This window comes from Artemia franciscana, chromosome 7 (genome assembly GCF_032884065.1).
Source record: "Artemia franciscana chromosome 7, ASM3288406v1, whole genome shotgun sequence".
NCBI lineage: Eukaryota > Metazoa > Arthropoda > Branchiopoda > Anostraca > Artemiidae > Artemia > Artemia franciscana.
In genome coordinates, this window is record NC_088869.1 from 10,131,707 (window position 1) to 10,145,117 (window position 13,411).

The window sequence follows — 13,411 nt, forward strand, 5'->3', positions numbered from 1 at the left end:
ATCAGAAAATAACTTAAATGAGCTAATATCTTTTATGTATAAAAATTCCATTGATATTGCTTGTCTTCAGGAAACCCACTTGACCCAAAACCAACAAATAAAGTTCCCAGGATATACTAACCTGAGAAAGAATAGAAATCAGAGAGAAAAGGTGAATGTGAAGCTTTATTTTGTGAAATTATTGTTCCTGATTTTTTAAATGACGTTTATACAACTGGAACTAATTTTTGGCTGAATAACACCCAAAACTTATATAACAAGCTTCTATACCCCAATGGTCAAACTACAGATGCTATGGACTTCTTCAGTTATCTAAGCAATTCTATTATGCTAAAAAATATAATTGTTTATGAAGATTTTAGTGCCCATAGCCTTTTGTAGGGAGGATAAGCCAGAAAATAAAGCTGGTAAGTTAATTGAATGTTTGATCTCAGCTAAAACTGAATTAGCAACTACTACCCCTCCAAATTTAAATTCATATTTTAATCCGAAAGGTGGCAAATTTTCCACAATTGACCTGCAAATTATGTCAATAAATACGTTGAATAAATTTATCTAAAGAAAAATTATAACCTTCGCAGGGACTACTTGGTCATAGTTTCTTCAATAAATGAACCCACTAAAATTCAGCCACATACCCCCAAACATATTAACACTAAAGCAAATTGGACTGTGTTCAAGAATAAGTTTAATAATTAAATAATAAGTCTCACCCAGAGATCATATATTTCAGCTATAACTGCTAACACACATGCTGAAGTTTTGGCAAATTTACTAACAAATACAGCTAATAGTGCTATCCCCAAGACATGACATAGGAAAATAATCCCTAGACACGCTCCTAAAGCATGGTGATCAAAGGAGTGCCAAAGTAAATGGTAAACAAAAAAGGAAATTAGGAGAACTATCTAAAAAAAACCTCCCTGGCTACATATTTAAATAAATTACAAGCTGAGGCTAATCTCAAAAAGACTATATTAAATATTAAATATAATACCTGGGATAAATTTGCAAATAGTCTATCCAGAGAAACATGCAAGCCAATTATACATACACTCATAAGCCACATCTGTGGAAAAAAAACCATCCCCAGCCCACTCCAGTATTAGCTATTATATAATAATACCCATTATGTTAATGATAATGAAAAGGCAAACTTATTTGAACTCTGTTCTCCAATAAGCTACCATCAAGTAATAACAGCAACAACAGCCCAATCTCCATAAATCCCATATACCAGTCTTGCCCAGGCTTAGAGAATATAAGCCATCCATTCACAATTCATGAGCTGAATAATTCAATAAAACACAATAGGGCTAAGGCTACTAATAGCTATAACATAATACACCCTAAATGGATAAAGAATCTCATGCCTTCTTAATAACAGGAACTCATAAATTGCTATAATCATGCATGGGCTACTTCCACATTCCCCAACGCTTGGAAATGTTCATCCCTCCAACCAATTTTAAAGAAAAATAAACCTAAGTATGACCTTAAGTGTTACAAGACTATAATGATTACTCCTGTGCTTGGGAAATTATTTGAGAAAATGATTTACAACCGACTTCTTTGGTTTGTTGAGAAGAATAATATAATACCTCATACTCAAACTGGTTTCAGGAAACACCACTCCTCAACAGATGCTTTTATCTTGTTAACAAAGGCCATAAATGAGTCTCTATCAAAAAGCAATGTCCTAGCTGCTGCACTCCAAGATTTTCAAGGGGCATATGACAATGTGAACCACCAGATCATTTTACCCAAACTTGTAAATCTTGGATTGCCCCCAAAGCTAGTATCCTTCATAAAATTGTTCACTGAAAATAGAAGTTTCATTGTTTGTGTAGGTTCAGCCCCCTCACCCAAAACTACAATAACCAAAGGTCTTCCACAGGGTGCAGTGCTGAGCTGCCCCCTGTTCTCCCAATTTCTCTGGGATAAAGCCTCCTGCACACCAATTTACAACATACTGATGATCTGGTATTACTGGCAACAGGCAACACCTTTGAGATTGCACATTCAAAGCTGCAAAAGTCACTTTTCCCAATTGAAATTTTTTTTCAAAAATCTGATCCACCCATTGCACCCAACAAGTCAAAAATCATCCAATTCCAATATAAACAAAAAATGTTAATGCAAAACTAACAATAAATGGCATAATCATTCCAGAGGATAATCAAATAAATTACCTAGGTCTTATACTTGACCAAAAAATTAATTTCCACCTTCACATTACAAATACAATAAAAAAAAATGCTATAGGAAAATCAGAATAATAAAAAGACTACTATCCACACCCTGGGGTTGTAATGAAAAAAAAACTTTACTCCAATTTTATAAATCACATGCAAGATACCATATTGGTTATGGGCTCATTGTTTATGTGCTTGTGCTAAGACCCAGCTGCAAAAAAAGAACAACACAAAATAATATAATATGTCTCACATTTAGTCTTAGGACACCAAAAAGTACTAAGTTTCTGCTTACTGAGAGTGGATTACCAAAAACAAATGAAAAACGAAGATTCCTTTTAATAAATTATCTGACAAAAATTGAAGCAAATAGCTCACACTGGTTAAGAAATCCATCCATGTATAGAGGCATTGCAAATGAATTTGCACCTACCTTCCCCTAAATCCCGCCTTGGAGTTGGTCAATCCCCATAATAAACACTAACTTTCAAAGTGGACTAAAGAACTAACCCCCATTGCTTTCAACCAGAAAAAAATTCACTAAATTTAACACAGTTACACATAAAAATCATTTCCCAATTTTTGTTGATGGGTACAAGATAAATGAGAAGGTGACAAGTGGAGCTTTTCTCCTACCCCTTAATATTGGAATGGGTGAGAGACTGTTTGATAACGTATCTATAATGTCTGCAGAGTTAAATGTTATAATCATGGCATTACAGCACCTTATATCTGACCTTTGATTTCTAATTTACAAAATATTATAGTTTATTCTGACTCTTTGTCAAGCCTCAAGCTGCTGTACTCAGCTTCTCAGTATAAGATGGATATAGACACATTATATTGCTTTAGCATTATTGACACTCTAGCTTCAAGATGCATAAGAACATACCTTCAGTATATCCCAAGCCACTTGGGTATAACTGGTAACCACCAGGCAGGTGAAATTGCAAAAAATGTTTTAAATATTGACCAGCCAAACAGGAGACCAATCCCCATTAGAGACATTCATCACTAGAGATTCTCAGAGGTAACATTAAAAAAGAATAAACCAGATTTATCTCCCTTCCTCAATAAGCACCTTAGTAAAACTTATCATAGAATTTGATCTGGCTCAAATTAGCTAAATTCTCAGGCGTTTTTGTATCAGTTTCCTAATTCAAGTGACTTAATTCCCTCATCCCCTCTTTGCAGACATTGCAATACAAAAAATTAAACAATTGACCATTCCCTATTTGAAAGTAAAATGCTGAGGTCTTTACAGTATACCCTACAATGTAAACTGTCAAAGTGCATCAAACACCTCAAAGTCTTACTATCAGCTAAGAATCTAGCAGACCATACCTGCACACAGAGCACAGAACTCAATGTATATCCTCTGATATTTAAATTCCTTAAATTAAAAGATTTACTGCAAGATATCTAAGCAGATTCAAGATAAATAAGGAGAACCATTATAGTAGCTCATTTCAACTCATAGAGTGAAGCAAAAGTAAAAGGGCTAAATAGTCTTGACTAAAAAGCCCATGTTTGCTGAAATAGAAGAAAAATACATCAGTGTAATTTTGTTTGGGTCAGTTTTACTGAGATGTAGCAGTAGCATACCAGTAGGTGAGGAAGAGCAACAGTGATGTATAGGTTTTCTAGATGTGGCCAGCTGAATTAGAGTTTGCACAATTTCATAGAAGCATAAAATGCTTAAATTCATTGCTTAACTTAGTTGAGAAGAAGTTTTTGGGTGTGGTGGTTTGACAAACCTATGGACAGACCTAATTAAATGAGGTGATCAATGGGCTGGACATGCTAGAACCAAGGATTGTGACAGGAACACAGGAATCAGTCTTCCAAGTAAACAAGACAATATCCCCATTTGAATAGCTGAATTATAACTCAACTTTCTGATATTCAGCTTATAGGATTTGAAAATATCAGGTATCTGGTGAACTTTATGAGGTCACCCATATAACATACCAAAGACAGGTCAATTGAAGACAGAATCACTGAAAATGGACACAGATCTTGAGCACCAAGTACATAACTATTAAAGAGGAGAGAAAGGTGACTACTCCTTGACAGGCTCCATAACAATGTATCTATAGTTATTGGGCATAATGATAGGCACTGAACTTCAAAATTTTCTTTGAAAATTAAAAGCCATAGGTCTGACAAGAAGGATGAAAGTACAAACCCTGAGTGAAAACCATTAGCATAAGCAGACAAAGATAAGCCATGAGAAGTTTATCTATGTGCTTCAGATTGATTAATGATTCTATTGTCCTAGCAGGACACAACCTTGCTTGTGCTTTCAATTTATCTATTCATGAGCATATTCTGCTTTTGCCAACACAAAGAGGAGTCCAAGCTTGTGTTATAAAGCTCTTTGACTCAATGTATAGTTCACTTCATGTTATAATAAAGTGCCCAAATGTAAATTATGATGTACTAGTTGAGTCTGATATACCAGTAAAGAGGGGTATAAGGCAAGGGGCTGGGAACTTGCCAGATTTGTTCAATAGCTCTGTTATTGAAGCATAATATAAAGCCTCAACAACATGTATTCTTTATTATAAATGCAATTCCTGTTATTTGAGTAGAATTCTGAACCATATCAATGTTGTTGTTTTTTATTTAGGAAATATGTTTGCATATTTTTAAAACCTTATTAATTGGGATTGAGCAAAGTTGTGAAACTGAAAACAATTATTCAAGCAGAAGATCTGTTTTGCAAGGTTTTACTTTTATAACACACATATTTTTGAAGGACATCAAAGATCAGGGCCCTCTAGAGGGAGCCTGTAGACTCATCCCTGAAAGTTTCATTTTCATAACCTAACCCCTTTCTGAGATAGCAAAAAGTTAATCAACTAGAATTTTACCTAAAAGGTAAAATTCTGGATGAGCTATTTTTTTCTATCTTGGAAAGTGGCTGGGTTAGGAAAATAGACTTTCAGGGATGGATATAGGCCTACAGGCCAAAGTATATCCTGGCAAGGTATTTTGGAGTATCTACCACTACTCCTTCTCTCTCTAGAAGGCACTGAACTTTAATGACCTTTCAAATTCTGATTTTATAGACTAAATGAGAAACCTTGCAAAATAGATGTTCTAGCCTACTTAAATAAAGTACAAAAAAAATGTATTTACATGTTCAAAACTTTGCTTAGTCCTAATTTACAAGGTTTTAAAGACATGCAGACATAATTTATAAATTTAGAAAAAACTGACTGATATGGTCTTAAATTTGGTAAGACTCTAGTTAAGTGACTTCTTGCTATCTTGGAAAGGGGTTAGGTTAGGAAAATGAAACTTTTGGGGATGGGTCTACAAACTAAAGCATATCCTGGGAATTTATTTTAAAGTACTCACCTCCACTCCTTCTCCCTCTAGAGAGCCTTGAAATTTGCCTACATGACAGGTCTATACCTATTGAAATTTTGACAAAACAACATTTTACCTTAATTTTCAGTTACCAGTTGCTTTTTCTCTGCCTTTAATTCTGAAAATGCAATTACTGTTATTTGAGTAGAATTCTTAGCCTTATCAATGTTTTTTTTTTTCAAAATTTAGTAAACATATTTGAATATCTTTAAAACCTTATAAATAGGGATTGAGCAAAGTTGTGAAGCTTAAAACAATTTTGCTGTACTTCATTCAAGCAGAAGATCTATTTTGCAAGCTTTCACTTTTATAACACACATATTTTTAAAGGTCATCAATGGTCACCTCTAGAGGGAGAAGGAGTGGAGGTATGTACTTCAAAATACCTTCTCTGGACATACTTTAGCCTGTAGAACCATCCCTGAAAGTTTCATTTTCCTAACCCAACCCCTTTCCAATATTGCAAGAAGTCACTTAACTAGAATTGTACCTTAATTTTACTCAAATAACAGGAATTGCATTTTCAAAACCAAAATCAGAGAAATAGAAACTGAAAATTAAGATAGCCTGTCAAGTAAGCAAATTTCTAAGACATAGTGATCAGAAGAGGGTTAACATGGCCTAGTAGCATGGCAATAACTTTCCGGAGTATATTATGGCCCTAGATCCATTACTGAAAGTTTTATTTCCTAACCTAACTAGTTTCCAAGACAGAAAAAATTATTTCAGCTAGAATTTTACCTTTTTTTAAAAAAGAGCTGGTATCCCACATTAGGTCTGACCTGAGAAATGATCAAACTTTTTTATAGCCGACCTGCTTGGGGTTGTTCTGAGAAACATTCAGACTTACCTTAAACATGCCATGAAACCTCTTATCTATTTGAACTTTCTTCTTGCTTTTAGGCAGTGGTTTGAAGCGAGGATCATTTCTAATTTTTGAAAACCTTGGATCTCTAGATGCCTCCATTTTTTCCAGCAATGTCGCATGAATATAATTTTTGAATTTATCGCTGAAAAATTAAATCCTTAAATTATCCGAAAAGAATCCTTAATTTTATAGATGCCTAATGCCGAGTTATCAAAATGGCCTATCTAATATCTATGACATAATAAATTGAAACTTTCAGGAATTACTGAAGGAGGAAGATCCAATGATTCTTGAACAAGGACTTTGAAGATTATATAGATCTAAATCAAAAGACACTATGTTGATCCAGGTTATCAAAATGCAACATTTGCAAAATCTCGGAAACAGCTCGTGGATTGTATTTTGAACTTGCAGGCAGTTTCGGAGAAAGAAGAGGGATGGGCTAGAGGATTCCAAATGTTCTGTTTCGTGGGTTGGGGTAAAGTTCATTTTATCTCTGGCCCATTCAAATGTTTTCGAGCTATAAGCCTCTTTGGGACTAAGAAACTATTCACGACTAAGCAGCAAAAAAAAAATCAAAATGCACTAAATATTTCAAAGTTGTCAAAATAACATTTTTATATGGAATACTTGTGGACCTCAAACTTTAAGCTGGGGAAGTGGTGGAGACCATCTACATATACTTCCGTCAAGTCTTCTTTCCTCGGTGAAGTAGTAAAATAACTGTAAAGAAACTGCATGTGGCTAGGCATATCGAAAGAAAAGCTTGGCAGATCGTTAAAATTTAGAGGATATTGACGTGTCTTAGACCTTGAATCTTGTTTCGAATCAGAGGTAGTAGAGTTAAAACTAACGACATTGAATTTCAAGGCTATCAAGGTAACATAGTTGTAATATCCCAGGAACGGCTGCGGAGATGCACTTGAAACTTTTAGGTAGTTGAAGGAAAGAAAGGGAGGTAACAGGAATTTAATTTCTGTGATGGAGAAAAGCGGGTGGCTAAAAATGTTGCGTCTCCATTCAACCTTTAAATTTGCTCCTATAAGTCCCAATAAAAATTAAATTACAATATATGAGTGACGACAGAAAAAAATAGCTTTGATAAATTTTTATCAAAATAGCTTACTTCTAATAAGCCGAAAATAATTGGTCTGTGGTGTAAAGTTAAAACTTTCAGCGAGTGATAAGAGGGCCTAGTGAACCGCAAATCTTTACTTGGGAGGAGGAACAAAGTGGAAGGGCATAAACATTTTTGTTTCTGTTGGGCTTACTATTTGGTAGTAAGCCGAGACCGATGGGCCAAACTAATAAATTTGGGCCGAAGTAATAAATTCCTATTTGTCAGGTCTACTTTGATTGTTTTTGGACCCATTAGCAACTATCATTTTTATTCCCTTATTTTAAAAATCCTTAGGATTTAGTCTCTTGGACAAATCAGCTTGGCCAATGCTAGCCTAGAGAAATCAAAAAGGACTTGCCAGTCTAATCTAAGTAAGGCCTAATTTGAGGGGCTGATTGGACCTAGAATGTTTACTTGAAGGGAGGGGCAAAGGTAAATCAAAAGAAACCGCGCATCAAGGTTATCAACATCGCATATCTGCAGCATCTCAATAGCGGCTCACTTAAGATAGGAATTTATTCCAAAAATTACCATCACAGGCCCCAAAGGCCGAATTTATATCTTAGGGTCAAAACCGAAAAGGGACGAAAAACAACAACAACATTATAATTGCTTTAAAAAAAAACAGCACAATTAAGGCACGCGGCAATACACTTGTATATGGCAGGCGTTGCCATGTACAAGTAATAAAAAGTAAGAAACTGTCGAGACATGCTCTGTTAATTCTTTTCGTAATGAAGGTGAAGGGGGTTAAAGTTTCCTTAGGGGGAAGGAAGTTGACCTTAATAAAAATTAATTTAAAAAATTTCCCCAAAATTAAAATGTTTTTCAAGAAAAGTAAAAAGCTACACTAAATCAAAGACAAGCATGCATGAAGTTAAACAATAATTCAACCTTATAGAACCGATTTGATATGAACAAACCGATTTGAAAGAAAAAACCGGTAGAAAGAACCGATTTGATATGAACAATTATATTGCTGTATCTGCTGTAAATAAGGAATTTTACATAAAAACACACTGTCAAACAGTTCGTGATAACGAACTGTAGTAAGGAGCAACCCGGCTCAATAGTAAACGAAACTCTAAAAAACGAAATTTTGATGCTAAAATATACATCAAAAGAATCAGATTTTCATGCTGATTTTAGATATATAAGTTTCATCAAATTTAGTCTTTGTCATCAAAAGTTACGAGCCTGGAAAAATTTGCCTTATTTTAGAAAATAGGGGAAAACACCCCCTAAAAGTCATAGAATCTTAACGAAAATCACACCATCGCATTCGGCGTATCAGAAAACCCTATAGCAAAATTTTCGAGGTCCTATCTACAAAAATGTAGAATTTCGTATTTTTTGCCAGAAGACAAATCACGGGTGCGTGTTTATTTGTTTGTTTTTTTTCCCCAGGGGTCATCGTATCGACCAAGGGGTCCTAGAATGTCGTAAGAGGGCTCATTCTAACGGAAATGAAAAGTTCTGGTGCCCTTTTTAAGTGACCAAAAAATTGGAGGGCACCTACGCCCCCTCCCACGCCCATTTTTTCTCCAAAGTCAAAAGATCAAAATTTTGAGATAGCCATTTTGTTCCGCATAGTCCAAAATCATAATAACTATGTCTTTGGGAATGACGTACTCCCCCACAGTCCCTGGGGGAGGGGCTGCAAGTTACAAACTTCGACCAGTGTTTACATATAATAATGGTTATTGGCAAGTGTACAGTCGTTTTCAGGGGATTTTTTTTAGGGTTTTGGGGGTGGGATTGAGGGGTGGAGGCTATCTGGGAGGATCTTTCCTTGGAAAAATATGTCATGGGGGAACAGAAATTCAATGAAAAGGGCGCAGAATTTTCTAAAATTACTATAAAAAAAAACAATGAAAAAATAAACATGGAAAAGTTTTTTCAATTGAAAGTAAAGAGTAGCATTGAAACTTAAAACGAACAGAGATTATTACGCATATGAGGGGTTCTAAAAATACTTTAGTATAAAGAGTGAGGTATTTAGGAGGAGATAAATACCTCGCTCTTTATGCTATAGTATTTTTAGTAATTTCAACTATTTATTCTACGGCCTTTCTGATTCAGGGGTCATTCTTAAAGAATTGGGACAAAACTTATGATTTAGTGTAAAGAACGAGGTATTAACAAGGGTACAAACCCCCTCATATACATATTAAAAATTAAAGAATATAAAAGTTTGTTACGTAAGTTAATTCCTAAGTTACGTATATTTTTTACTAATAAAAAAATTCGTTAAAAATTAAAATTTATAGTTGCCTTTTTATGTAACCGAAAAAAATTGCATGGCAACTAGGCCTCCTTCCCCATCCCTTATTTCTCAAAATCGTCTGATCAAAACTAAGAGAAAGCCATTTAGCCAAAAAAGGAATTAATATGCAAATTTCATTTTAATAATTTATGTGTGGAGAGCCAAAATCAAACATGCATTAATTCAAAAACGTTCAGAAATTACATAAAAAAACTAGTTTTTTTAACTGAAAGTAAGGAGCGACATTAAAACTTAAAACGAACAGAAATTACTCCTTATATGAAATGGGTTGTCCCCTCCACAATCCCTCGCTCTTTACGCTAAAGTTTGACTCTTTGCCACAATTCTGCTTTTTAAAACAATTAAAAGCTTTAGTGTAAAGAGCGAGGGATTGCGTAGGGGACAACCCATTTCATATATGGAGTAATTTCTGTTCGTTTTAAGTTTTAATGTCGCTCCTTACTTTCAGTCAAAAAAACTAGTTTTTTTTATGTAATCGCTAAAAGAACCATGGGCTGCAATAATCGATCTGGAGTGTGTTAGTATCATGAACTTTAGTTGAACTACAACGCTCTGAACTGTTTTACGCTCTGCAATCACAGCTACTCTGATTAATTTACTCCCGGACTTCAGTTGACTTTTCGTACCTCCTGTCACTGAATAGTCAACGCATAGCTACTTGAAGATGTCTGGAATTTAACATCTGAACATAAGACTATTTGAAAATGCAGTCTTTGGGATTTAAAAAAGAATTCTGTTTTAGTCAGCTCCAATTACACCAAGTCAAGTATCATATTTTAGGATCCGAACGCACTCCTTGTCACGCTGTTAACAGTGTTTCCACTGGATCTTTTTTATAATCCCTTAAACGTCGCAAGTTTTTTCGTATTTTCGACGTGACACCTTAAATTCGGTATCGTTTCCTCAGACCACACTGCCATTTTATGACGAATAATAAACGTTCAAATGGAGATAAATTGATTTATTAGTTAGTGAAAACAGGTACAAAAGTATAGATATTTCCATCACATATACAGCGACCGTCATCAGCAGAAATACTAAAGTATTAAAAATTGAAACGGTGTATTTATACAAAAAAATAGATAACGTTCGGGTCATTCACGAAATAATGAACTTCCGCGTTATTCACTTGATTTTTTTCAGAGAGAGTTAAGTGACAAAATTTATTCGAAGTCTTGATGTAAATATTCTTCTTTAATCTTGCCTAAACGTAAAATGAATTTCCAATTAAGGTGGCAAAGCCTTCTGTCCTGTGTCTTCTAATTGCAAACAAAATGTTGAGCTGATAGTTTATAGCCCTTTATCAGGCCACGCTGACGTTCTATGACGAATAATAAGCGTTAAAATTGGGATAAATCCATTTATTTAGACAGAGGTTTAGACAGGATCCAGTAGTATTTTCCATATGGCACCAGGTGCCACAAAAGTCTCTTGGTGAAAGTGCACGATCGCAAGAAACCAGCAGCTATTTCCATCCTCATCTTTCGTCATCCTCATCCTCATCCGTCATCCTCATCCTCATCGTATAATTTTAGAATTTAGTCCAGCTTGAAAACTTTCTCTCTTTTGCGGCCAAGGAAGGTTCACTAAGCTTTTTTTTTGTAAGTTTTTTTTTTTTTTCCAAAAACTCTTATAACAAAAAGTAGCTATGCTAAACGCCACAGACGAAAAAAGTCGTAGATCCGACTGAATCAAAATTTGGGTATGGCTTTGAACCGAAAATTAGAATTTGTAGCAGAATTTTCCAGTGATTCGGGGTAAATAATACTAGGAAAGAGTGAATACGACATTTTCAATAGGATTCCGATTTTTCCGTAGGTATTCCATAGATTCTGTGACTACGTTGTTTTGTCCATGGACAGAATTTAAATTCAGGAGACCTACAGAAAAATCCGTAGAAGGGGAGATATTGGTTGCCAGAAAACTAACCATTTTGTAGGTAGACCGGAAGCTAAAGGCTAGGCTACAAATGCATGTTTGATCTCGAAAGCTACTTTTTTTTAATCTAGGAGCTTTCTGAAAGTGTTTGCTATGGAGTTTGTTGCTTTACTGAAAAAGAAAATTTACTTGAAGAGAAAATTAGGGAAATGAAATGGATGGATAAATTTTAATTTCCACACTAATGCCTAACAGTTTTATTCTCGATATAAGTTTGAAGTTAACAACATTAATTTTGCGCATAATTCAACTTATGAACAACTTTTTGTTGGTCTACTCAATTAGTTTCACTGTATGCACATTCATTGATTTATCTGAACAAGAGTTTCACAGCGGGTAGTCCTTTTGAGGTAAATTTATATAATAATAATTTGAAATATTGTCACATAATCATATTACTTACTTCCTCAATCATGACAGATAATTTCAACTATTAAATGTTAAGGTGATTAATTAAAATTATTTTTTTGTGATAGTGGTGTTGACCTGGGAAGAGGGATCAGGATTGTTTCTGTATCCCCTCCCAAGACTTTGAAAAATACCATTTGTGGGGTATGTTCATTGAGATTAAACAGAAAACAAGTTTTTTCAACTAAAATTGAAGAGCAACATTGAAAACTAAAATGGATAGACATTATTCCGTATGTTAGGAGGGCTGTCCTCTCTTCAATACCCCTCTCTTCACGCTAAAGCTTTCAAGAATAAAAAAAAGTCCCCTATTCTAACTAAACGTTCCATGTGTTTCAGGACGCGTTCTTTCAGAACCAGGAAAAAAGGTCCAACTTTAGCGTAAAGCCCTCTCCCCTCTACACCATTTTCCCCCAAAGCTATCCGATAAAAATTTGAGGTAGCCATTTTGTGAAAAATAGTTCACACATTAGATAACAAAACTCCAGGGTCAACATAAACCCCCAGAACCTGGGGGCAAGTGTTTTAAGCTAGTTCCGGTGGCATATAAGGTTTATATGCAATGGTTTGTCACATAAACTTCAGAGTTGGCTCATTTGATTGGAAATTGAAAGTTCTAGTTGCTTTTTTATGAGTCAAAAGGGATAAGAGGGTATCGCTCCATCAGAGTTTGTTCGAAATAGTCCAACAATCAGATAACAAAAACTTTGAGGTCAACATCCCCCGCAGACCTCTGGGGAAGGGTTGTAACTTATGCCATGGGTGTATATAAGACTTTTATGGAAGAAGTGGCCATTTAAAGATCAGAAGGGACTCAAATGATTAGAATTGGAAGTTTTAATTCCCTTTTTAAGAGTCAAAAGTGATGCAGTTTCCACTAGCCCCCCCCCCAACCCTCTCTTCCCCAAATGAGTCCAATCAAAGTTTTATGTTCATTTTGTTCAAAACAGATCATATATCATACAATAAAACTCCAGGGATAACACAGCCCCCAGAACCTAGCGGGCAAGTGTTGTAAATTATGTCCTTATTGCATACAAGATTTTTTACAGAAGGGATGGTCATATAAACTTTGAAGGGAGCTCATTTGATTGTAACGTGGAATTTATAGAGCCCTTTTTAAGAGTCGAGAGTGATCGGAGGGCAATTAACCATCTCTCCCAAGGCCCATCATTCTCCAAATGCATCTGATCGAAACTTTGAGATAGCTATTTTGT

The 13,411-nt window shown here is 35.0% G+C and overlaps 2 protein-coding genes across 2 annotated transcripts in view; one reads left to right on the forward strand and one right to left on the reverse strand.

The window, feature by feature from the left end:
* The window catches only part of LOC136028834 (ESF1 homolog), a 44,678-nt gene extending 38,102 nt beyond the window's left edge, over nucleotides 1-6,576 (reverse strand). Inside the window, exon 1 of the mRNA XM_065706766.1 lies at nucleotides 6,424-6,576. Within this exon, the coding sequence (XP_065562838.1) occupies nucleotides 6,424-6,540 (117 nt within the window). The 5' untranslated portion in view covers nucleotides 6,541-6,576. The remainder of the gene's footprint in view (nucleotides 1-6,423) is intronic.
* Nucleotides 1-13,411, forward strand: part of LOC136028837 (electron transfer flavoprotein regulatory factor 1-like) — a 194,624-nt gene that overhangs the window by 102,648 nt on the left and 78,565 nt on the right. The window lies entirely within an intron of this gene.